This window comes from Pan troglodytes, chromosome 11 (genome assembly GCF_028858775.2).
Source record: "Pan troglodytes isolate AG18354 chromosome 11, NHGRI_mPanTro3-v2.0_pri, whole genome shotgun sequence".
NCBI classification, from domain to species: domain Eukaryota; kingdom Metazoa; phylum Chordata; class Mammalia; order Primates; family Hominidae; genus Pan; species Pan troglodytes.
Genome location: NC_072409.2, coordinates 11,008,752 through 11,034,760, shown reverse-complemented (window position 1 = coordinate 11,034,760; position 26,009 = coordinate 11,008,752). Strand labels below are relative to the sequence as shown.

At 49.2% G+C, this 26,009-nt stretch overlaps 1 protein-coding gene across 24 annotated transcripts in view; it reads left to right on the top strand.

Moving 5' to 3' along the window:
* Positions 1-25,355, top strand: part of ZNF79 (zinc finger protein 79) — a 38,060-nt gene extending 12,705 nt beyond the window's left edge. Inside the window, exons 1-6 of one of the 24 annotated variants that reach the window (XM_063788270.1) lie at positions 8,000-8,444; positions 10,769-10,877; positions 11,049-11,137; positions 15,070-15,196; positions 15,888-15,983; positions 24,021-25,355. In XM_063788270.1, the coding sequence (XP_063644340.1) occupies positions 11,105-11,137; positions 15,070-15,196; positions 15,888-15,983; positions 24,021-25,189 (1,425 nt within the window). In that variant the 5' untranslated portion in view covers positions 8,000-8,444; positions 10,769-10,877; positions 11,049-11,104 and the 3' untranslated portion in view covers positions 25,190-25,355. Of the gene's footprint in view, positions 1-7,992; positions 9,211-10,727; positions 10,900-11,048; positions 11,138-15,069; positions 15,197-15,887; positions 15,984-24,020 lie in introns of those variants that run through there. The other 23 variants (XM_063788271.1, XM_063788259.1, XM_063788261.1 and 20 more) reach the window with 23 other exon arrangements.
* Positions 25,356-26,009: the final 654 nt, after the last annotated feature.

Sequence of the window (26,009 nt, the reverse complement as noted above, 5' to 3'; positions counted from 1 at the left end):
AGATGGAGACAGAGGTGATGGTGATGGTGGGGAAAAGGGAGATGATGGAGTTGGAGATAGAGATGGTAGAACTAGAGATAGACCTGTGCCAGCCGGGCGTGGTGGCTCATGCCTGTAATCCCAGCACTTTGGGAGGCCAAGGCAGGCAGATCACGAAGTCAAGAGATTGAGACCATCCTGGCCAACATGGTGAAACCCCGTCTCTACAAAAAACAAAAAATTAGCTGGGAGTGGTGGTGCGTGGCTGTAATCCCAGCTACTGGGGAGGCTGAGGTAGGAGAATCACTTGAACCAGGGAGGTGGAGGTTGCAGTGAGCCAAGATCGCACCATTGCACTCCAGCCTGGCGACAGAGCAAGACTCTGTCTCAAAAAAAAAAAAAAAAAAAAGAAGAGACCTGTGCCTAACTGAACAGAAACTTCCATAGGAGGGAACATTAGAGCATTAGAGGTGTCATTGCTGGCCAAGGGGTGTACATTGTCAAAGCTATTACACCCCAGAAGGTTACACATGGGCTGTGTCTGAAAGGGACCTATTCCCTCATCTCCAAATCAGTTATCAGGGAGTCCACACCATGGACCAAGGAAGAGGACCCGAGACAGGTTCATGCACACATTAGGTGTCTGATGACTGGGACAGCTGTTTTGCTTGATACCTCAGGCCACACAGGGCTTGAGCAAGCAGCCTAACCTCCCTAAACTACAGCCTCTGCTCGGGACACCCACTCTCATCCACCTCGCAGAAGACTGGTCTTTGTCCTGGATGAGTTCTCCAACTGGGGCTTCAGGCCAGAGGCTGTTCCCAGCTCTGGCTTGGCTGTTCTCCAGCCTCTGCAAACCAGGGCTTGCAAAAAAAAAAAAGAGGGAAGGCAGGAGGATGTGTCAGCCCCCAGGCTACAAGATAGATGGTAAACATGTGGGCAAGGAACATGTCACTGTGGCTTCAAACTCTTCCTCAGCCTGTCTCCTTTGCTCTCTGCTGGAGTCTGCATGGAGGGTAAGAGTGTGCTTAGTTCCAATTCTGGTTGTTCCACTCCCTGCCTATGTGATGTGGACAAGTCACCTGACCTCTCTCAGCCTGTTTCTTCAACTGTCAAACGGGCGTCATGGCACTACCTCCCTCATGGAGTTGTGAGGATGAAAGGCAAGAATTATGTAAAGCACCTGAACCTGGGGACGGGACAGAGTAAGTGCTCCGGCAATGGTCGCTGTTGTTACTGGTGCGAGTGAGGGTGGGGCAGGGGGCGTGGTGAGGGTGGGGAGCTGTGCTAGGCGGGTGGGAGGCCCCGGGGGGGTTCATAAAGGGACATTTGAGATCTTCAATCATTTTTCTCCTTATATTCTATTTCCTACCTCGCCCTCTTGGCAACTCCCACCCACACCACCTGCTGTTGCTACCAGTACCCACTTACCCATGCCAATAATGGGATTCATACTCTTCAGAGGTCCCTTTGTTTCCCTTTAAGTCTTCCCATCAGAGCACAGAATGCTTCGCGGATCCAGAGCCAGCCCCCATTGACCATCCTGTAGGGGCCCCAGAAGCCCAGCCTGGCGCCATCAGGAAAGGATTATGGAGAGGAGCACTGGATAGAACAGCCCCAGGGAACAGGTGCAGCATAAGCTTGCTTTACCCAGCCCAGGGCCGAAATCTGCACGGCCCACGGATGCCCACTACCCCCTTACACCATCCCAGCTCCTGCCCCAGAGTAACTTGGCTTCTGCAAACCAGAGAGACTTGTCCCTGATGTCCCCCGGGGACCAGGGGTGGAAGTGCATCAGCTGGAGCAAGACACACTAGGCTACCTCATGGTGGGCGTGTGCGGGATCCCAGGGCTAAGCCAGCAACCCTGTAGTGGCCATTGGGGTTGGCACCTACTGAGCCTGGGGCTGCACGCAGAATCGCACCAGCTGAGGTGTGACGCTCTCTGCCGCTGCCTTGTGGCCTGGGCAGGATGACACTGCCTCTGGTCCCCAACAGAGTGAAGAGTGATTGATTATGACTCCAAAGCTCATTCAGCCTGCTGGACAAGGCAGGATCAGCCAAAGGGGTTGAAACCTGCTTCTGCTTGGTTTCTTTTGTTTGTTTGTTTTTGAGACAGAGTATCACTCTGTCGCCCAGGCTGGAGTGCAGTGGCATGATCTCGGCTCACTGCAATGTCCGCTTCCATGGTTCAAGCGATTCTCCTGCCTCAGCCAACTGAGTAGCTGGGATTACAGGCGTGCACCACAACGCTCAGCTAATTTTTTGTATTTTTAGTAGAGACGGGTTTCACCATGTTGGCCAGGCTGGTCTCAAACTCCTGACCTCAGGTGATCCGCCTGCCTCGGCCTCCCAAAGTGCTGGGATTCCAGACATGATCCACCGCGCCTGCTTGGTTTCTGGCTCCTTCTGCTCCTCTTTCCTCTGTCCCTTTCAGACCACACTCCCAGAGGGAGCACAGATCACGGCCCTCAGACTCCATCTCCCAACACGCTGCTGTGACAAGCACTAATGGCCTCCAGAAGGGGAACCCAACTCGCCATCAAGGACACTGGGGGTGGTGGCATGAGAGCTGCAACCTCACATGGGACCCTGTGTTAGGGGGGACACCCGGTAGGGTCTGGCCTGGCTTCCTCTGCTGTAACTAAGTCACCGCTTCAGTCCTGCTGTCCTGACCACCCACGAGATGATGGGTCTCAGTCCCTGGGTCATTAGGATTCTGTCGATGTGTCAGAGGTCCCACTGTTGGAACACCTGCTATGCACGGGCTCTCACTGGGAGACCGAGGCACACCTTGCTTGACACCAGATGAAATGACCCAGACCCTCCTTGGTCTTTGGGGAGCAAATCTAGGAGAAAAGGACTTAGGGCAGGTCAGTCACTGAGCAGTGAGACAGGAAAGGCTCTGCGGGCTTGCACAGAAGGGATCGTTATGCCTGAAGCATCCGCAGGGGCTTCCCAGAGAAGGCTTTGAGCCCAGCCTTGATGACAGAAGAGCAGGCCAGGAGACAAGAGAGGCACCCAAAGGAAGGGAACAGCACATATGAGGTATGACACAGCAGGTGCCGTGTATAGTTTCTGCAAAACTTGAGGCTCCTCCTCCCAGCCTCCTTGGTGACTTCCTCTGCATTGGCCAGACTGGGGCACTGCTAAGATGGTGCCACGAATAGCTGACCAGGAGATAACAGGATGATGGCAGCCATTGGTGGACTCTGGTCATCAGGAAATTGAGGCCCAATTGTTGCCTTAGCAACTATGGCTGGGGCAGGGAAAGGCTGGGGTTGAAATTACAAATTCGTCTGACATGCTGAAAAGAAGGGCCAGCGACACAAGGGTAGGGTCCTCCTTATCTCTGAGGCCCCACCCCTCAGAGCTGAGGCAAGGACGGAGCCTTTTTCTTAGCTACAGACATCACACACTAGGCCGGGGACAGTGGCTGTGCCTTCCTGATCACTCAGGAAAAAAGGAATGCCAAGCTTGGGTTTAGGGGTGGTGGCATGGGAGGAGTGTTGAAACAGGCACTTGGAGAACCCGTGCCTGCCCTGGGGGAACATCATTCATTCACTCTTTCAGCATCTGACTACCTACTGTGTGTCAGGCAGTTGTAGACACTGGTGATATGGTGGCGGCAAAGAATACAGCACCTGCTCTAATGGGAATTAGCTTCTGAAGAGAGGCAGACAATAAGAAGTAAAGAAACAAACAAAAGAATTAAACAGCTCACACCTGTCAGCCCAGTGCTTTGGGAGTATTTTTTTTTAAATTAGCCAGGTCTGGCCTGGCGTGGTGGCTCACGCCTATAATCCCAGCACTTTGGGGGGCCAAGGTGGGCAGATCACCTGAGGTCAGGAGTTCGAGACCAGCCTAGCCAACATGGTAAAACCCCGTCTCTACTAAAAATACAAAAACTAGCCGGGTATGGTGGTGCGTGTCCATAATCCCAGCTACTTGGGAGGCTGAGACAGGAAAATCGCTTGAACCCGGGAGGCGGAGATTGCAGTGAGCTGAGATCACGCCACTGCACTCCAGCCTAGGCATCAGAGCGAGATTCTATCTCAAAAAAAAAAATATATATATATATATACACACACACACACACACACACACATATATATATACATATATACACATATATGTGTGTGTGTGTGTATATATATATATGTATAGGCCAGGTACAGTAGTTTATGCCTGTAATCCCAGCATTTTGGGAGGCCAAGGCGGGCTGATCACCTGAGGTCGGGAGTTCAAGACCAGCCTGACCAACATGGAGAAACTCTGTCTCTACTAAAAGTACAAAAAATTAGCCTGGCATGGTGGCGCATGCCTGTAATCCCAGCTACTTGGGAGGATGAGGCAGGAGAATCGCTTGAACCCAGGAGGCGGAGGTTGTGGCGAGCCAAGATCGTGCCATTGCGCTCCAGCCTGGGCAACAAGAGCGAAACTCTGTCTAAAAAAATAAATAAATAAATAAAAAATAAAATTAGCCAGGTGTGGTGGTGCAGACCTGGAATCCCAGCTACTCAGAAGGCTGAGGTGGGAGGGCTGCTTAAGCTCAGAAGTCCAAGGTTGCGGTGAGCTATATGAGTGGTGTGCCACTGCACTCCAGCCTGGGTGACAGAGCAAGACACTGTGTCTAAATTAAGAAAAAAAAAAACCAATCTATGTGAACTTATTCAATAGTGGAAAATGCTAAAAGGAAATAAAAAGTCACCATGGGAGCAGCAAGGGCTGTTACTGTACAGGGTACTAAGTGAGGGCCCCTCCTGAGACGTACACTCAGACATCATGCATGAGAAGCGGCCAGCCGTGTTGAGTGCTGCTGGTCATGGCCCCGCAAGTGCAAAGGTCGTGTGGCAGGATGGAGGCTGGTGTGACCTCTGAAGCCATTAAGAGCCAGTGTGGCTCTGAGCAAAAGGAGAGGCAGGGAGCCGCAGCATGTGCTTGTGGAAGGAAGTAGCTGTCTTGTGGCCTTTCCTATGGCTCGTTTATTTTCTTTCCTTTTTTTTTTTTGTTTTTTTGTTTTTTTGAGACAGAGTCTCACTTTGTCTCCCAGTGAGCTCTCAGCTCACTGCAACCTCCACCTCCCGGGTTCAAGTGATTGTCCCACCTCAGCCTCCCGAGTAGCTGGGATTACAGGTGTGTGCCACCACGCCCAGCTATTTTTTTAATTTTTAGTCGAGACGGGGTTTCACCATGTTGACCAGGCTGGTCTCAAACTCCTGACCTCAGGTGATGCACCTGCCTCAGCCTCCCAAAGTGCTGGAATTACAGGCGTGAGCCACCGCACCCAGCCTTGGCTCATTTTCTCCACAAAGCCATTTCCTCTGAGTCAGTGATTTTCAAACTTTATAGCGTATCAACTACAAGGATTGTCAAAACAGAGGCTGCTAAGCCCTGACCCCAGAATTTGTTTTATAGGTGTGGAGTGGGACCCCTGAATTTGCTTTTCTAACAACTTTTAAGGGGGATGCTGCTGCTGCTGCTGGCCTGGGGATCCCACTTTGAGAACCACCACATTATTAAGGGGACAGGACACTGATTGCTTATGACAGCTGAGAGGCAAGACAAAGGAGAATCTCTTTTTTTTTTTTTTTTTTGAGATGGAGTCTTGCTTTGTCGCCCAGGCTGGAATACAGTGGTGCGATCTCGGCTCACTGCGACCTTTGCCTCCGGGTTCAAGCTTTGTCGCCCAGGCTGGAATACAGTGGTGCGATCTCGGCTCACTGCGACCTTTGCCTCCGGGTTCAAGCGATTCTCCTGCTCCAGCTCCCTGAGTAGCTGGGATTACAGGTGCGTGCCACCACGCCCAGCTAATTTTTGTATTTTTAGTGGAGGCGGGGCTTCACCATGTTGGTCAGGCTGGTCTTGAACTCCTGACCTCGTGATCTGTCCACCTCGGCCTCCCAAAGTGCTGTGATTACAGGCGTGAGCCACCGCGACCAGGATGATCTTTCTAAGCAGTGTGTCTGTGCTTCAGGACACACAAGGGCCAAGTTAGGGCAGCCAGGGCCATGACCCTTTTGGCTGCTGTTGGGAGGGGAGGGGTGACACTTGCTCCTGGGTGCTCCCTTATCTCCACATACGCTATATCAGCGGGGTGGGGACAGCCTGAGGCTGGCCAGAGCTTTCTTGGGGGCCCTTCTCCCATCTTCCTTCTGTCACCTCAGGCCTCCTCAACACAGGAGGCCAGACAGAGGGGCAAGTTTGCCTCATTCTGGCCTCCTGGTCCCAGGGATATGAAACACTTCCTCTTCCCTAAGTGTCCTATCCATCCCAGTCTAGTTATGCTTCCTCTCCTCAAGGTAACAAGATTTCTCTGACAAGAAACTTCTCTCTAGCCACTTGAGCCCAACGCCTCTTCTCAGGAGATGGGATTCAGGACTCTCAAGTGTGGGAGGAGTACATCAGCAAAACTGGGAACATTTCCTGATCACGGATTCAATTCTGAAACGACCAAGGCAGTGAGTCTAGAGTGAGGCCAGGTATCCCCCAGTGATCCAAAAAGCACTCTGGATGCAGCTTTCCTGAGAGCTGACAGGTCTGGGATACCTCTGCCAGCCTCACAGCCAGCTGGATCCTAGATTCCTGGTATCCATTCACTTCCATCTGGTTTTCTAATCCTGCTGTGGTCAGCAGAATACCACCCCACAAAGATACACATGTCCTAATCCCCGGAACCTCTGAATATGTTAGGTTACATGACAAAAGGGAATAAAATTGCAAATGGAATTAAGGTTGCTAATCAGCTGGCCTTAAAGATTCTCCTCAATTAGCTGGGTGAGCCCAGTGTTAACCATGAGGGTCCTTAAAAGTGGAAGAGGGCTGCGGAGGAGAGAGAACCATACAGACGGCAGCAATGGACGGACTCTGGCTGAGGTTGCTACTTTGAAGTTGGAAGAAAGGGCTGCGAGTCAAGGATGCAGGCAGCCTCTGGAAGTTGGAAAAGGCAAGAAAAGATTCTCCCCTGGAACCTCCAGAAGGAATGCAGCACTGTCGACACCTTGATTTTAGGCCAGTGAGACCCACTTCAGACTTCTTACAAAACTGTAAGCCCCAAACTACAGCTGCCCAATATAGAGAAGGGCTAGCTCAAAGACATTTGTGAGTGTGGCTTCTCCGATGGAGCCAATCCCATTAAGATTTATAGGAAGACCCACAAAATTAAGAAACTTACACTGGCAAAAATGCCACCAGCTGTGATTGAAAGGCAAAGAGACAAGACAAAATGAAAAGGGGCCTTAGAATCCCCATACTCACTTATTTCCTGGGTAACCCAGTCCCCTCCCCTTAACGACAAAATGCCTATAAAAAGGAGCTGATCATCGAAAAATTGCTTAAGAAGTAATTTCCAACGGGCTCGAGGGAAAGTCCATTGAAACATCCCCAGCCTGCAGCAGGGAAGCCCTTAAGGAACACAGGATTCAGGAACCTCCTCCCGCAGAAGTGCTGATCAAACACTGCCCCTGAAATGACTGAAGCAGTTCCCGCCGGCCGATAGGTTTTTATACTTTGAGGGTCCCAGGCCACCCACTCACGGCTGTCCTGTTCAGACTGAGGGACTTCTGATTTCCTTTAGTCTTCCCAAACTTTTAGTACGGCTCAAGAGGACCCTGAGAGTGGCTGGTGATTGCCCTGAGTAGAAGGCCAGGGAGGGACAGGCGTACCGTGCGCAGAGTGCCGCGGAGAGGAAACCAAGCGCCTAGCGCCAGCGAAGACCGGCGCCCCTGTAAGCCCAGCATTCCCAGGATCCTTCGCGGCTAAGTCACTTCTTTTCCCCGAGGCTCCATTTCGCTGGATTCTGGTGGACTTTAAACGTGTGCAACAAAAAAGCACGATGGATAATAGATTCCGGGAGCAAGCACAGGCGGAAGCCTCTCTGGGAAGTACAATCCCTGAGCGTGTGTATATCATAAACCTGGCTGCAAGAATGAAAAAGACTTTGGCCAGAAACAGAGCCCCGCGGCGACTTCTGGGAAATGGAGTCCGGTGTGGCCGCCGCGGGGCATGTGCGCATGACCGGAAGTGGCGCCAATCACGCGCGTCCCTCTGGCGCTGGAGCCAGGACCTGGCGTTGGGCAGTACTTGGACAGCGGTTCTTGAGCTCTCGCCGTTGCCGGTAGATTGTTGCCAGTTGCCAGTTGTTTTTCGGAAAGCTGGCAGCGGCTTTTTCACCGGGTTCTGCTTGAGGCCGAGCCAAAGAGTGGCTGTGAGTCGGGAGACGGAGTGGAACACCCGGCTGGGCAGGCCCGGACAGCTCCCGCGACCCAGCACCGCAGGATCAGACCGTGCCTCTGCGGGGAGAGGCTGGAGAGGTGCGGGGAGAGGCTGGAGAGGAAGAGTCCGGCCTGGGAGCCGTCAGAGCAGCCCTGCAGAACGGGGTGGGGGCTGCTGTAGATAGAGCCTTACGCCCAGAGAACTGCTGGGAGGCTGTGGCGCGAGGCGGGACTCAAATGCTGGAGGAAGGAGGTGAGGAGTGATGGAGGGAGCGATTGTCAAGAGATCCGCTGCTGCTTCGTTTGCCCACGACTGCCGCTGTGTGAGCCGAATCAGAACTCTCTTTATCTCTCCTACAGTTAGTTGGAGACAATCATTTTTAATTTCTTTGCCCATGACACAGCCCCAGGAGATCCTGAGAACATGTGCCCCTACAGTCCTTTTTTGAGTAAAGAATTCGGCGGTCAAAAAAGTTTGAGGACCTCAGACCTGCGTGATTTCTGAGTATTGTACCACGTACCCCAGTCTGCCCAGATGGACCAATGACAGTGGAGAGTAGGGAGAAGTGGGTTCCTGAGGACTCCTCTGTCACTTTTCTCCTTCTAGCCCTTCTCTAAGCAGCCAGGAATGCCTGGAAGCCCGGGAAAGTTTGGGGGCAGGCCAGCCCAGTAGGATTGTGAAGTTGTGGAGGACAGGGGAATTTGCAGTTAGAAGGCACAGGTTCTTGTGAAAGCTGTGAGGTACCAGCCAGGTCTCTTAACCTGTATTTCTCCATGGAAGAAAGGACAAAATAATGTTAACTACTTTGTTTACCTCTGAGAATTGTAATTCTCAAATGAAATAACACTTTTGAAAGCACCCTGAATGTGGTACAGAACAAATGTGTAAGCAGGCAACCTCTTTTAAGTCTTAATCACCAACACCTCTGCTGTTCACCCCTAGATCAACTGTATTTGGTCTTTTACTCTACAAGTGCAATTTTACATCCAGAATTTGGTGCTGTCCCCAAGATCAAGAGGTCCTTGTATTTGTTTTTTGTTTGTTTGTTTGTTTTGTTTTGTTTTTGAGACAGTCTCGCTCTGTCGCCGAGGCTGGAGTGCAGTGGCGCAATCTCAGCTCACTGCAACCTCCGCCTCCCAGGCTCAAGCGATTCTCCTGCCTCAGCCTCCTGAGTAGCTGGGACTACAGCTGCCCGACACCACGTCCAGCTAATTTTTGTGTTTTTAGTAGAGACGGGGTTTCACCATGTTGGCCAAGCTGGCCTCAAACTCCTGACCTCAAGTGATCCACTGGCTTCGGCCTCCCAAAGTGCTGGGATTACAGGCGTGAGCCACTGCTCCTGGCCGAGAGATCCTTACATCGCTTGAGCATGGGGAGGTGGAGGTTGCAGTGAGCCGAGATTGTGCCATTGCACTCTAGTCTGGGCAACAAAAGCAAAACTCCGTCTCAAAAAAACAAAAACAAAAAACATACACACAGAAAATTATGTGCTAAGCCAGCATTTCGGCCTTCCAAAGTGCTGGGATTAGAGGTGTGAGCCACTGTACCCAGTCAATAACTAAATTCTTTTTATTTTTTTGAGGCAGAGTCTTGCTTTGTTGCCCACGCTGGAGCGTAATGGCGTGATCTCAGGTTACTGCAACCTCTGCCTCCTGGGCTCAAGCCATCTTTCCACCTCAGCCTCCCAGGTAGCTGGGCCTGCAGGCATGCGCCACCACGGCTAATTTTTGTATTTTTAGTAGAGATGGGGTTTCATTATGTTGCCCAGGCTGATCTCGAACTCTTGGGCTCCCTAAGTGCTGTGATTACAGATGTGAGTCGTTTTCACTCAGCCTCTTCACTTTCTTGACAGAGCCTGTTGGAGCACAAAGTTTTTAATTTTGAAGATATCCAACTTACCTATTTTCTCTTTTGTGCTGCTTGTGCTTTTGGTGTCATATCTAAGAAATCATTGCCTAATCCAACCTCTCAAAGATGTATGGTTTTCTTCTAAGAGTTCTACCCCTTTTTTTTTTTTTTTGAGATAGTGTCTCACTCTGTCAACCAGGCTGCAGTGTAGTGGTGTGATCACAACTTGCTGCAGCCTCGACCTCCCTGGCTCAAGCGATCCTCCCACCTCAGTTCCCCAAGTAGCTAGGGCTATGGGTACGCACGACCAAGACGACTGGCTAATTTTTGTATTTTTAATAGAGACGGGGTCTCGCCATGTTGCCCAGGCTGGTCTCGAACTCCTGGGCTCAAGCAGTCTGCCCACATCAGCCTCCCAAATTGCTGGGATTACAGGCATGAGCCACCGCACCTAGCCAAGAGTTACTTCTTAACTTTAGGTCTCTGATCTATTTTGGGTTAATTTTTATATATGGTGTGAAGTGAGACTCTCTGCCCAGCCTTCTTCTTTTCATTTAAGCAAATGCCTTAAATTTGCAGAGTCACTTTCTCCAAAGAGCTAAGTAATAGATAATCTCTTTAAACTGTATACTTATGTGCTGGGCATTTGCCGACTGCTTTATCTGTATGTTCCTTTAATCTTCACAGCAGATTATCCGTTACAAGGGATTATCATCCCCATTTTGCAGATGAGAAAAATGAGACTTAGAGAGGTTACGTGATTTGCACACTGCTGCTGAGTGGTGGATCATGGATACTTGAGAGTCTGTGAACACTCTAATGCCTCCCTACATCTGAGTGAGTTGATGGAATTTCTGAGGTAGGAGGGAATGGAGAAATTTACATCACACTACAGGTCTGCAGATTCAGCCCAAGTGCCCTGATACCTGCTATGTCCCCTCTTCACAGTGAGAACTGGTGACTTCATAAACTGCTTTTAACATTATTAGTTTTTTTCTGTTTCTCTAGTACTGCCTTCCCCAGACCCTGCCCTTCCCCAAGAGGAAAACACAGGAGAGGAAGGAATGGCTGCTGGTCTCCTCACAGCTGGGCCCCGGGTAAGTTGGAAATTAACTTTGGAAGGCATCCTTTTCTTCCCCCCTAATATTAATGGTAGGGTTGGCTTGTTTTTTGTTGTCATTGTTTGTTTTCTTTCTTTATTTATTTTTTGAGACTGAGTCTCACTCTGTTGCCCAGGCTGGAGTGCAGTGGCACAATCTCAGCTCACTGCAACCTCCACCCCCCCATGCTCAAGCGATTCTCGTGCCTCAGCCTCCTGAGTAGCTGGGATTACCACCAGACCCGGCTAATTTTTGTATTTTTAGTAGAGACGGGGTTTTACCTTTTTGGCTAGGCTGTTCTCAAACTCCTAACCTCAGGCGATCCTCCTGCCTTGGCCTTCCAAAGTGCTAAGATTACAAGTGTGAGCCACCGTGCCTGGCCCTAATAGTTTGTTTTGCTGTATAGAAGCTGTTTAGTCAGGTCCCACTTGTCAGTTTTTGTTTTTGTTGCAATTGCTTTTGAGGACTTAAGCCAAGGATTCTTTGCCAGAACCAAGGTCAAGAAGGGTATTTCCTTGGTTTTCTCCTATGGTTTTTATAGTTTAAGGATTTACATCTAAATCTTTAATCTATCTTGAGTTAATTTTTGTAGATGGTGAAAGGTAGGGGCCCAGTTTCACTCTTCTGCATATGGGTAGCCAGCTATCCCAGCATCATTGATTGAGTAGGGAGTCTTTTTCCCATTGCTTGTTTCTGTGGGCTTTGTTGAAGATCAGGTGGTTAGAGGTGTGCAGCTTTATTTCCGGGTTCTCCTTTCTGGGTCTATGTGTCTGTTTTTGTCCCAGTGCTGTGCTCTCTAACACACTGTTTGTTTCACATAGTTCTATGAGAGTAGGAACTGTCCTTTTTTCTTGACTAGGTAATCAGCTATTTATTTTCATTTTTAAAGTTTGCTCTTGGATTTCCTTGCTAGTTCTGCTCTTTATTAATACATTTTTTTCTTTATTAATCTTTTGCTTCTGCTTTCCTCAGGTTTATTTTTAAATTTTTTTTTTTTTTTTTTTTTGATGGAGTCTGACTCTGTCGCCCAGGCTGGAGTGCAGTGGCGCGATGTTGGCTCACTGCAAGCTCCGCCTCCCGGGTTCATGCCATTCTCCTGCCTCAGCCTCCCGAGTAGCTGGGAATACAGGCATCCACCACCACACCCAGCTAATTTTTTTGTATTTTTAGTAGAGACAGGGTTTCACCATGTTAGCCAGGATGGTCTCGATCTCCTGACCTCAGGTGATCCGCCCGCCTCGGCCTCCCAAAGTGCTGGGATTACAGGCGTGAGCCACCACGCCCGGCCTAAAATTCATTTTTTAACTTCTTGAGTTGAATCCTTAACTCACCTTCTTCCTTGTTTACATTGAAAGTTTTTGGCTGTGTATTATTTTTTTTTTTTAGATATTCCAAAATTATTATTTTGCTTTCTTTATCTGCCCATTTGGCTGGTCTGTGCTTTATGAGGATGGAGTTTGTGTCTCTTGTCAACAAAAAATGCCAGCACAGTCTGATTGCAGGGTATAGGGTTTGATAGCTCTGTCAGCTCAGCCTTATTAAATTGCTCCATCTTCCATATCTTTATTCTTTTTGTTGTTTATTCACTTTGGGCTGACTGTCAATGACTGGATTATTTTAACATCTCTCAAAACCCTAATATTCTAAATTTCTCTTTGCATTTCCTGCAGCTTTTTCTTTACGTATTATATATTTTTGTTATTTGGTTCATGACATTTATATCTTTATATTGGATATTACTTTCCTGATTATTTTGAAGTTACACAAAGATTTTAAATATTTTTCAGTTTTTTGTATTTTTAGTAGAGATGGGGTTTCACCATGTTGAACAGGGTGGTCTTGAACTCTGACCGCAGGTGATCCACCTGCTTTGGCCTCCCAAAGTGCTGGGATTACAGGCATGAGCCATCGTGCCCGGCATAAATATTTCTTTGTTTTAAAAGATGACCCTCTTTGTTCCACTGAATGTACCTCTCGGTGTGATGAATGGATTGGAAGAGCAGGTAAAATCAGAGGCCTGGAGACTGGTTCCAATATGGAAATTGTTGCTGGTTTGCAAAGCAGTGGTAGGGGAGTGGAAATAAACGGGTGAATGAATTCTCATGATATTAGGAGGAAGAATCAATGGGGATTGATGCTGCGGGAAAGGAGAGGATAACACCCAGGTTGCTGGCTTGGCCAGCTAGGTAAACAGAGGCCCCATTCCCTGAGCTGGGAACAGACAAGGAACAGCAGGTGAAGATGGGTTTCTCTGTTGCATTTTGTTGAGTTTGAGGTTCCTGTGGGGCCTGACCAGGAAATGATTTCTGCCTTAGGTTAATACCGTGTGTTATCTCCTGATTCATTTCTTCCCTTTCCATCTGGCTACTCTTGTCCTCCCGCCCTGTACCTAGCAGAGGATGCATTACACAGAGTAGGTGCCGCTTTGTTACATGAACAGCTTTAGCTGACCTGTGTGCCTTACAGCTCCTGCCCAGAGTCTCCTAACTCCAGATCCGTGTTTTCACCTGTGATAGAACATCTACACCTGGATTTCCTATGGCCACCTTAAACTCTGTGGGCCCCAAAACAAACTAGTTACCTTGCTAACAGACCCTTTCTTCCCATGTTTCTTCTCTTTGTGATGACACTGTCATCTGTCTGCTCTTTCAAGCAGGAAACATCTTTGATTCATTCTCAGCTCTTCTCTCACAAAGTTCATTTCTGGCCTTGCATCTAGTCCCTCTTCTCAAGCAGGATCCTCTCTCAACTTGACACTGACACTGTTGGAGTCCTTAAAACCACCTCTCCATGCCTCCATCTCAAGACACAGTTGCCTTCCAGCGGCTCCCTGTTGCCTGAGGGATAAAAGCATCACGTTTATCAAGTGATTCAAGGCTTTTTACATTCTGACCTCAACAGCCTTTCTGCCACTCTTCATCCCCCCACCCAAACTGCCTGCCATTTCCTAAACACACGAGGACTGTGTCACCTCCATGCTTCTGCTCATGGTGCCTCTCCTGCCTTGGATAGCCTTCTCTTGCTCCATCCGGGAACCTTCTCCTTCAAGGCCAGCTCAGTAATTGCCTTCTCTCTGTGGTCCTCCCTCCCCGCCTTTCTGTTCTCCTGGCAACTAGTCTGTGTTTCTTTGACTTGTGCTACATTTGATTGTGCTCATACCTGGCTCTCCTGCTGTACTGGGTGATATCTGCGTTCACAGAAATATTTGTTAAATGTTCTGAAAATTCATCTTTCACATTTCTTTGATAATTTGTACCTGATTCTTCACTGTATCAACTCACATTCTAATTTCGCTCTTTCTATATTACCTCTTCAAGTCCCAAGCACCCATTAATTTTTGCCCGGTTACTTCACACGCACACCACACTCTATTTATACATAAAGTCTATTTATACATAAATGTGTGAAGAGAAGAGACAGTGGTGTGTGTGTGTGTGTGTGTGTGAAATTATCATAGTGTTAGGCACTGCAATGCTGGTGATCAATAAATGCTTTCTCCGTTTTTTGAGACAGAGTCTTGCCGTGTCACACAGGCTGGAGTGCAGTGGCGTGATCTCGGCTCACTGCAACCTCTGCCTCCTGGGTTCAAGCAATTCTTCTGCCTCAGCCTCCTGAGAAGCTGGGATTACAGGCACGCACCACCACGCCCAACTAATTTTTGTATTTTTAGTAGAGACAGGGTTTTGCCGTGTTGGCCAGGCTGGTCTTGAACTCCTGGCCTCAAGTGATCCGCCTGCCTCACCTCCTGGCCTCCCAAGGCGCTGGGATTATAGGCGTGAGCCACCGCACCTGGCCATTTTCTTCAACTACCCAGAGACCTGAATCTTTTCAAAGACTTTTCCAGCTCCCCCAAAACTGCCAACGTTAACCACCCCTATCACCCTAGATCCTAAGGCCACTGGCAAGATGAAATGTGCTTGTTTTTTCAGGGATCCACATTCTTCAGCAGTGTGACGGTAGCTTTTGCACAGGGAGGGTGGAGGTGCCTCGTGTCTACTCCACGGGAGAGGTTCAAGGAGGGGATACCAGGAAAGTCCAGGAGCCTTGTCCTACTAGGTAAGGAAACTGTTTCTTTAAGATTTAGAATCACTCAATTCTGAAAATCTGTGGCACTTGCTTTCCAGCATCTAGGGGTTTCTGACTGGTGTGATGTACCAGAGGGATGGTGTTTATTCCTCTTGTTCTCTTGGGGAAGGTCTCTGCATGCCCACTTGGCAAATAGGCAGTTTCCCTTTGCTTTCCCCAAGGCTGCACCTCCCCATTCTCTCATTTCCCAGGAGGGGTGGGGTAACCCTCAGGTCATTTCCTCTATGCTCAGTACGTTTCCATCTTCCTAAATTGGAGACTTGGGAGTTTAGCTTAGCTCCGTGGCTTGACCCCTCCTTGAGGCTGTTTCCTAGCTCCTTCCAGAAACGTTTTATGTAGCCTTGGCATGGCTGGGTGAGGTGGCTCACACCTGTAATCCCAGCATTTTGGGAGGCCAAGGTGGAACAGTCACCTGAGACCAGCCTGAGGAACACAGTGAGACCCTGCCTCTAAAATTAAAAGGATGTTTAAAAAGACCTTGGCACCATGTCTCTTATGTACTGCTATAGCCCCTGGTGTAGGCACTAAGTAAGAGCTCAATAAGGATTTGTTGGCTGAATGAAATGAACAGTCCGACTGGCCTACTTGCTCTCCCCTGAGTTCTGGGTGGCTGTTCATACTTACTTACAATTTCTAAAGCCTGTTTTTTCCCGTTGAATAGGACTTCCAGTTTCCCAGCCTGGCATGAACTCCCAGTTGGAACAAAGGGAAGGCGCATGGATGCTGGAGGGCGAAGACCTGCGAAGTCCCTCTCCAGGTAGGTGAGCAAGCACTTAGCCAGTGGGAGTCTTGGGAGCAAAAGCGCCTTTAAATCACACATGAGTGTATTTGATTATCATAACAACTGTGAGGTAGGCGCTATTACCCCCATTCTACAGATGAGGAAATGGAGCTGAGAAAGGCTGGCTCACTGGTTCAAAGCTTCACAGCTAGATAGTGGCAAGGCTGGGATTTGAAGCAAGCTCTGTCTGCCTCTAAAACACACTCTTCCTCACCTCATCCTTATGGAGGCTGCCAGGGCCAGGAGGTGTCTGGGGGCACGTGTGATGTTCCTGGCCTCTAAAGAGTATCCTTCCTTATTGTTGGGAAGCAAGAGTCATCTTTGCTGGCACATTCCCTGCTTGGGGTCTCCCTCACTGAGGATCCTAGGTGCCACCTTTACCCATGCCACTGGGTGTCACAGTTCCTGCTGCCACCCCATCTGGCCCCTTAATTCATTCTGCTCCTCCTTTCTCACTGCGTGGCCATGCCAGAATTTTCCAAAGGGCTGATACTAAGAAACTCAGGGAAAACAGAAGGAAAGGAGACCATAGTTTCCACTGCGTCTCTCTTACCACCCACGTACAGCTGCTCTCTCCCCTAATCTCTCTCAGCCTCTGCCCTGGTGCCACCTCTGGCAGGGCCTCAGCAGCTTTTCCCTGGGGACCCAGTCACTTTTGATGTTTGAGACTTAAGACATCAAAGGTGCAAATGAATTAAACCACTTTGAGGTGACAACATTTGACATGTTTCTAAAGATGCAGCCTGGGCCGGGTGCAGTGGCTCACGCCTGTAATCCCAGCACTTGGGGAGGCCGAGGCAGGTGGATCACCTGAGGTTAGGAGTTCAAGACCAGCCTGGCCAACATGGTAAAACCCCATCTCAACTAAAAATACAAAAAAATTAGCTGGGCGTGGTGGCGGGCACATGTAATGCCAGCTACTTCAGGAGGCTGAGGCAGGAGAATCACTTGAACCTGGGAGGCAGAGGTTGCAGTGAGCCGAGATTGTGCCATTGCACTCCAGCCTGGGTGACAAGAGTGAAACTCTGTCTTTAAAAAAAAAAAAAAAAAAAAAAAAAAAAAAAAAGATGCAGCCTATTTGTTGCTTTATTTCTTGAGTTATAAGTTATTGCTGCTGATAGGGCAATGGGCACAAGCCCCTGGAGCATTCTTTGCGTGGTTCCCTGGAGCTGCCTCTTCTCCTCCCCATCTTACCATCCTCTAAGCAGACTGTTGCATGTTACCTCACCCTCGTGGTGTGCCCGGCACCACTCATGCTTGTTGACACTGCCTGTGGCAGGGAGCCTCCCTGGCCCTGCTGCTTCCTTCTCTCAAGGCCCCCACTGCCTGGGCATCTCTGTGTTCTATACAGCCTATACAGAGGACTGAAGTCCTCTGTGGAGCTTCAGAAATTGAGAGCAGTGTTTAGTGGCGAGGGGAACAACTGCATTTTTCTGGGAAGAGTGTTCATCATAGTCTCAGAGGGGTTCAAGACCCTGAAAAGGTCGCTGTATTAGTTTTTTGGGGCTCTCATAAGAAATAACCACAAACTGGGTGGACTAAAACAATAGCAGTTGATTCGCTCACAGTTCTGGAGGCTAGAGGTCTGAAACTGAGGTGTCAGCAGGGCTGGGCTCCCTCTGCAGGCTCTGGGAAGGATCTTCCTTGCCTCTTTCTAGTTTCCGGTAGTTGCCAGCAATCTTCGGCATTCGTTGGCTTGTAGCTGCATCACGCCAATCTCTGTCCCTGTCAGCATGTGGCATTCTTGATCTGTGTCTGCATTTCCTTCTTTTTAGGGCATTAAAATACCCCAATCCAGTGTGGCCTCATTTTAGCTTGATTATGTCTACAAAGACCTTGTTTCCAAGCACAGACACATTCTGTACTTTGAGGTTGACATGATGTGGGGGCACTGTTCACCCCAGTACAGTGGCCCCAAAGGTTAAAATCACCACATCATTAGAAACAGGAGTTGGAAAGGGGCATTTCCACCAAGAAGGTGCTCTGAGGCAGCAGTGTAGGGCAGTAGAAGCAGCTCTTGGTGTGGGTGCCCCTGAGCGGAAAACCACAACCTCTGCCCTTATGCGCAGCAGGACTCAACATAGGAGACTTCTGCCAACAGAGAGGACTGAGGTTTTCCCCCACACACCAAGCAAGCAGACACCATCTACCTGGAGATAGCATCAGATCCCACTGGTTGAGGGCTCAGTCCCACAAGGCGCCCCCTGCCCCTTCCCACCAGTCGCAAGTCCAGGCCTCCAGAACTACACTGGCTTCAGATTGGGGTTCCCACGACTCCCCTTTGGATTACATTAATTTATTAGAGAAAGGACACAGAACTTGGGGAAGCACTTATTTTAGAAAAGATGAAGATGAAGAGATGCATGGGACGAGGGGTGGGGAAGGTGCAGGGAGCTTTCATGCCTTCCCTGGACCGCCGCCCTGCAGGAGCCTCCATGTGTTCAGCTCTCTGGAAGCTCTCTAAACCCTGCCCTCCTGGGCCTTTGATTCATTGGATAGGCGTGATTGAAACACAGACAGCATGTTGAGATGAGATTGAACAGAAAGGGCCTGACTGAACACCGTAGACTGAGTGGGGACACCTGGCAGAGCCTGTCTGTGCGGATTCTTCCTGGCCTCTGTGCAGCATTCCTTCCTCCAGGGTATGGGGCAGGATCTTCTCTGGAATGGGGGTCGTATGGCCCACAATCAGATTACAGTCCTGCTCGGGCAGGTGAAAGAAGGGCAGGGGGAGGTCAGAGAGAGAGATTCTGTTTCTGAGGCCTAAAGTGCTCTTACGTTTTAACAAAAGACTGTAGCAATGGCTGGGCGCAGTGGCTCACGCTTGTAATCCTAGCACTTTGGGAGGCCGAGTTGGGCAGATCACCCGAGGTCAGGAGTTTTGAGACCAGCCTGGCCAACATAGGGAAACCCCATCTGTACTAAAAATACAAAAATTAGCTGGGCGTGGTAGCACACACCTATAGTCCCAGCTACTTGGGAGGCTGAGGCACGAGAATCGCTTGAACCGGGAGGCAGAGACTGCCATGAGCCAAGATCGTGCCACTGCACTCCAGCCTGGGCGACTAAGCGAGACTCTGTCTCAAAAAAAAAAAAAAAGAAAAAGAAAGACTGTAGCAGTGGCTATGGGAGTTATGAGCCAGGAACTGTGGGTGAAATACACACACACTCACACACACACAACGCGCACACACACACATATACACGTATATCTCATATCTCAGTGAATATGAAAGACACATACTCACAATCCCTGCTTGCCATGCATTAACTACATGGATTCCAGGCACACCACTGAATTATGTAGTCATGTTTCCATATATGAAAAATGTAGATGATAAAATCTTTCTTATTTCACCAATTAACATATATATGAAAAAAGTTGTCAACTGTAGAGTTATGTAAGCTATATGATAGTGAACAGAAGTCGTCAGGGGCAAGTTTCCACTCTAGCTATTAGAGGAGCTCAACATGGCCTCTGTTCTAACTCACAGCATGTCCTGGGCATCACTGTGCCTCTGAGGGCTGGGTTTGGGCCCTGGGTTATTCTACCCTACCCCTCCCAAGTGACAGACCCAGGAGTTGAAAGTGCCGTTCTCCCTGCTGCTCACTTTAGGGACTTCTGTGGTGGGTGTTAACACTTTCGCAGACCCTGCTGGCCAGTTCTACTCATTCTGATTCATTGAATCATTCATCAATCAGCAAATGTGCCTTCAGCATTTGGTACATACCTGGCATCATTTTAGCTGCCATGGGTAATATGTATTCCCTTTGTTGAGTGGGGATGAAGACATAGTTTCTGCTTACATCTTCGTGAAGAACATAAACTGAGCAAACAATAACTAATCTACTTTTTTTTTTTGAGACGGAGTCTCATTCTGTCTCCCAGGCTGGAGTGCAGTGGCGCGATCTCAGTTCACTGCAAGCTCCGCCTCCCGGGTTCATGCCATTCTCCTGTCTCAGCCTCCCAAGTAGCTGGGACTACAGGCGCCCGCCACCACGCCCGGCTAATTTTTTGGATTTTTAGTAGAGACGGGGTTTCACTGTGTTAGCCAGGATGGTCTCGATCTCCTGACCTCGTGATCTGCCTGCCTTGGCCTCCCAAAGTGCTAGGATTACAGGCATGAGCCACCGCGCCCGGCCCACTAATCTACTTTTTATGGTGATGAGTTGTGTGAAGAAAATAAAGCCGCGCAAGGGATTAGTGACTGGGGCACAAGGCTGAGTTGGGAATAGAGGGGAGGGAGCTGTTTGGGAGCTGATGAAGAGGAAAGACTCTTTGGAGGTGACATGGGAGCCGAGATCTGAAGGAAGGGGATGAGCCAGCTGTTTGGAGGAGACCTAGGAGAGGAACATTCTGGGCCACAGCGTATGTTGAGACCTTGATGTGGGAATGAGCTTGCTTAAGGATTAGAAGACCTGTGTGGCCAGAGCTTAGTAAACACGAGGAAGAGTGGTGTGCAGGGGACAGATTGTGTGGGGCCACTGGAGCCATGGTAAGGCGTTTGGGTTTTAGTCACCTAAGAAAATAAGCCATTAAAGAGTTGTGATGCAGGGAAGGGATGAGATTTATGTTTTAAAAGAGTTCAGCATTTGGCAAGTGACACTGGTGAAAAACATGAAAAAGAATTCAGCATTATGTGTGAAGAATGGACATTTGAGGGTCAGGCATGGGAGCGGGGAGGTCAGTTAGGAGGCGGCTCTTGCAGACATGGGAATGTGAGGTGATGGTGGCCTGTAAGAGAGGGGTCAGGACATATTTTGGTGTTAAAGCCAACAGGACTTGCTGGTGGATTGGATGTGAGATGTAGGGGAGGAGGCATTAAGGATGACCCTAGGTTTTGGCCTGAACAGTTGGGTAAGTAGGAAGATTAACAAAGGCGCTGGGTTAAAAGGGAGATCAGTAGCTCTGTTTGGGGTGTGTCAGGCCTGAGATGTCATCAGACAGTCTTCTACTGGAGCCAGCACTCGAGAGAGGTGAGCTGAGGGACAGGCCATTTGTGAGCATCATGTGGTCCTCTGAATTGCCCCTTCTTCCCATGGCTTCTTATCACTCTTCCTCTCCTTTTGATTTTTTTTTTACTCAAATAGATGGTCTGCTTTTAAAAACTGTCAAACCCATAGATGATCGGACTCCAAGTTACACAGAGACACTCTCAGCCTGTAATGGGGCCTCTGTGCTCTTGGTTGACTGGGGGCATTGGTGTGCACTTGCAGTTCTGAGGGAAGCCTACTTAATGCTTTAGGATGGTTTATAAGGAGAAGGTACAGAATAACAAGAACCATGCAGATAGCACTTACTGTGTCTCAACTACCATTCTGGGTCCTTTATGTGTCTTAACTCATTTAATCCTCACAGTGATTCTATGAGGGAGCTGCTTTCACAGGTGATAAATCCAAGGTTTCAAAAGGTTACATAATTTGCCCAAAGTCACAGAGCACGTAAGAGGTGGAGCCCAGATTTGAACCCAGCCAGTCTGGTTGAAGACTGTGTATAGAAATTCAAGGAAACGGTCGGGCGTGGTGGCTCACACCTGTAATCCCAGCACTTTGGGAGTCCGAGGTAGGTGAATCACCTGAGGTCAGGAGTTCAAGACCAGCCTGACCAACATGTTGAAACCCCATCTCTACTAAAAATACAAAATTGGCCAGGTGCGGTGGCTCACGCCTGTAATCCCAGCACTTTGGGAGGCCAAGGCAGGCAGATCACAAGGTCAGAAGATTGAGACCATCCTGGCTAACACAGTAAAACCCTGTCTCTACTAAAAATCCAAAAAATTAGCCGGGCGTGGTGGCGGATGCCTGTAATCCCAGCTACTTGGGAGGCTGAGGCAGGAGAAAGGCGTGAACCTGGGAGGCAGAGCTTGCAGTGAGCCGAGATCATGCCACTGCACTCCAGCCTGGGTGACAGAGTGAGACTCCGTCTCAAAAAAAAAAAAAAAAAAAAAAAAAAATTAGCCGGGTGTGGTGGCACATGCCTGTAATTCTAGCTACTTGGGAGGCTGAGGCAGGAAAATTGCTTGAACCCGGGAGGTGGAGGTTGCAGTGAGCTGAGATCACACTATTGCACTCCAGCCTGGGCAACGAGCAAAGCTCCATATTAGGTCGGGTGTGCTAGCTCACGCCTGTATTTCCAGCACTTTGGGAGGCCGAGGTGAGTGGATCACCTGAGGTCAGGAGTTTAAGATCAGCCTGGCCAACATGGTGAAACCCTGTCTCTACCAAAAATACAAAAATTAGCCAGGCGTGGTGGCGGGCACCTGTAAAATCCCAGCCACTCGGGAGGCTGAGGCAGGAGAATTGCTTGAACTCAGGAGGCGAAGGTTGCAGTGAGCCAAGATCGCACCATTGCACTCCAGCCTGGGCAACAAGAGTGAAACTCCATCTCAAAAAGAAAAGAAAAGAAAAGAAAAGGTATGGTAAAAATACAGTATAAAAGATAAAAAATGGTACACCTGTATAGGGCACTTACCGTGAGTGGAGCTTGCAGGACTCTGGGTGAGTGGGTGGGTGAGTGGTAGATGGATGTGAAGGCCGAGGGCATTGCTGTACATAGACTTTAGAAACACTGTGCACTTAGGCTACACTAAGTTTACTTTACACATTTTTTTTGGGGAGGCTGAGGCGGAGGATCCCTTGAGCCCAGGAGTTTGAGACCAGCCCAGGCAACTTGGCAAAACCCTATCTCAGCAAAAAATACAAAAATTAGCTGGATGTGGTAGCACGGGCCTGTAGTCCCAGCTGCTCAGAGGCTGAGGTGGGAGGATCACTTGAGCCCAGGAGGTCGAGGCTGCAGTGAGCCATGATCGTGCCACCGTGCTTCAGCCTGGGCGACAGTGAGATCCTGTCTCAAAATCTGTGTGTGTGTGTGTGGCACTATTTTTTACTTTTTAAACTCTTGTTAAAAACTAAGAAACTCACACATTAGCCTAGACCTGACAGGATCATGCGTATCACTGTCTCCACCTCCACATCTTGTCCAACTGGAAGATCTTCAGGGGCAATAACAAGCACGAAGCTGTCATCTCTAAGATAACAATGCCTTCTGGAAAACCTCCTGAAGGACCTGCCTGAGGCTGTTTTACAGATAACTTTGTTGTAGTGGAAGGAGTACAGTGTAAAATAACTATTAAAAGCATAGTATAGGCTGGGTGTGGTGGCTCACACCTATAATCCCCAGCACTTTGGGAGGCCGAGGTGGGAGGGTCGCTTGAGTCCAGGAGTTCGAGACCAGCCTCTCCAAAATATCAAAATTACCCAGGCATGGTGGTGTGCTCCTTTAGTTCCAGCTATTCAGGAGGCTGAGGTGGCAGGATTGCTTGAGCCCAGGAGGTTGAGGCTGCAGTGAGCTGTGACTGTGCCACCGCCCTCCAGCCTGAGTGAGACTCTGTCTCAATTAAAAATATATATTAAGTATAGTAAATATATAATCCGGTAACATAGTTGTTTATTAAGTATTATGTGCTGTACTTTCATATGACTGGCAGCGCAGTAAGTTTATTTACACCAGCATCACCACAAACGTGAGTAATGTGTTGCACTATGACATTACGATGGCTTTGAATTCAGTAGGTAGTAGGCTCCATTACACTCTTATGAAAGGAGGTGGCTGGGCACGGTGGCTCACGCCTGTAATCCCAGTACTTTGGGAGGCCGAGGCGGGTGGATCACGAGGTCAGGAAATCGAGACTATCCTGGCTAACACGGTGAAACCCCGTCTCTACTAAAAATACAAAAAATTAGCTGGGCCTGGTGGCAGGAGACTGTAGTCCCAGCTACTCGGGAGGCTGAGGCAGGAGAATGGCGTGAACTCAGGAGGCGGAGGTTGCAGTGAGCTGAGATCGTGCCACTGCACTCCAGCCTGGGCGACAGAGCGAGACTCTGTCTCAAAAAAAAAAAACAAAAAAGGAGATGAGTCATCAAACCTGTGTGTGTGAGAGCTTGGCCAGACTCCTTCAGCCTTTGGTATTCCTTCCACCAAGGGAACACAACAGCTTTTTATTTTTTTTTCAGGCTGGAAGATTATATCTGGATCACCACCGGAGCAAGCCCTTTCTGTAGCTTCATTCCAAGACCCATGTGTAGAGATGCCCCCTGGGGATTCAGACCACGGGACCAGTGACCTTGAGAAGAGCTTCAATCTGAGACCAGTCCTCTCTCCGCAACAGAGAGTGCCCGTGGAAGCGAGACCTCGCAAATGTGAGACACACACTAAGAGCTTCAAGAACTCGGAAATCCTGCAACCTCACAGAGCAAAACCATATGCATGTAATGAATGTGGCAAAGCCTTCAGTTACTGTTCTTCCCTTTCTCAGCATCAGAAGAGCCACACTGGAGAGAAGCCCTATGAGTGCAGTGAATGTGGGAAGGCCTTCAGCCAGAGCTCATCTCTCATTCAGCACCAGAGGATTCACACTGGAGAGAAGCCTTACAAGTGCAGTGAATGTGGAAGAGCCTTCAGCCAGAACGCCAACCTCACCAAACACCAGCGAACCCACACCGGAGAGAAGCCCTACAGATGCAGCGAGTGTGAGAAAGCCTTCAGTGACTGCTCAGCTCTTGTTCAGCATCAGAGAATTCATACCGGAGAGAAGCCCTACGAATGCAGCGACTGTGGGAAGGCCTTCCGTCACAGTGCAAACCTCACGAACCATCAGAGGACTCACACCGGGGAGAAGCCCTACAAGTGCAGCGAGTGTGGGAAGGCCTTCAGTTACTGCGCAGCGTTCATTCAGCACCAGAGGATTCACACCGGGGAGAAGCCCTACAGATGTGCCGCGTGTGGGAAGGCCTTCAGCCAGAGTGCAAACCTCACAAACCATCAGAGGACTCACACTGGGGAGAAACCCTACAAGTGCAGCGAGTGTGGGAAGGCCTTCAGCCAGAGTACCAATCTCATAATCCACCAAAAGACCCACACCGGGGAGAAGCCATATAAATGTAATGAATGTGGGAAATTCTTCAGTGAGAGCTCAGCCCTCATTCGGCATCACATAATCCACACCGGAGAAAAACCTTATGAGTGTAATGAGTGTGGTAAAGCGTTTAACCAGAGCTCATCCCTTAGTCAGCATCAGAGAATCCACACAGGCGTGAAACCCTACGAATGCAGCGAGTGTGGGAAGGCCTTCCGGTGCAGCTCTGCCTTCGTTAGACATCAGAGACTCCACGCCGGAGAGTAACTAGGAACATGGTAGAAGTGGAGAGAGTCCCTGACATGCCGACTCAGGACAGATGGGTGAGGATCTGAGAAATGCTAAAGGCTTGAAAGCATCTGAAGACATCTAACTTAGAGTCTGCAGCCCAGAGCCACATGCAAAACACCTTCAATAAACAGCCACTATTTCACATGCTGTATGTGGACACTCAGCTCTCTAACACCTTCTTTCTGTAAGCATCAAAAGATCAGGGCTCCACTCAATTGTAGGTTTGCCTTTATTCAGATAGTGGGCCAAAGCACTTTATTTGGTAAGCAATCCAGAAACCTGAGTTTATTCAGAGTAAGTGACCAAATCAATGAGTAAAGAACTTGGCTCCTACATCAAAGCCAAGTCTTTGGGCAATGCTGGCAGTTTCTCCTGGAAGTAATGAGAAATGTTGTGAAAGAACTCAGCACATTGGCCAGAAATGATTGAAAAACCATCAAATTTGGGGCAGCAGGAGGTGTAAATACAAGTGAGAAAAGGGATTCTAGAGCCACCTATGAAATACCACAATCTCCTTGAGGTGGGGAACATTCCTTGATGTTCCAAAACTGACAAAAACACAGCCAGGGCCAGCCTTTGTAGAGTTTGTTGCTGTTAGAGCCCACCCAGGCAGATCACAAGGTCAGGAGTTTGAGACCAGCCTGACCAACATGGTGAAACCCCATCTCTACTAAAAATACAAAAACTTGCCGGGTATGGTGGCATGTGCCTATAATCCCAGCTACTCAGGAGGCTGAAGCAGGAGAATCACTTGAACCCAGGAGGCAGAGGTTGCAGTGGGCCAAGATTGCAACAC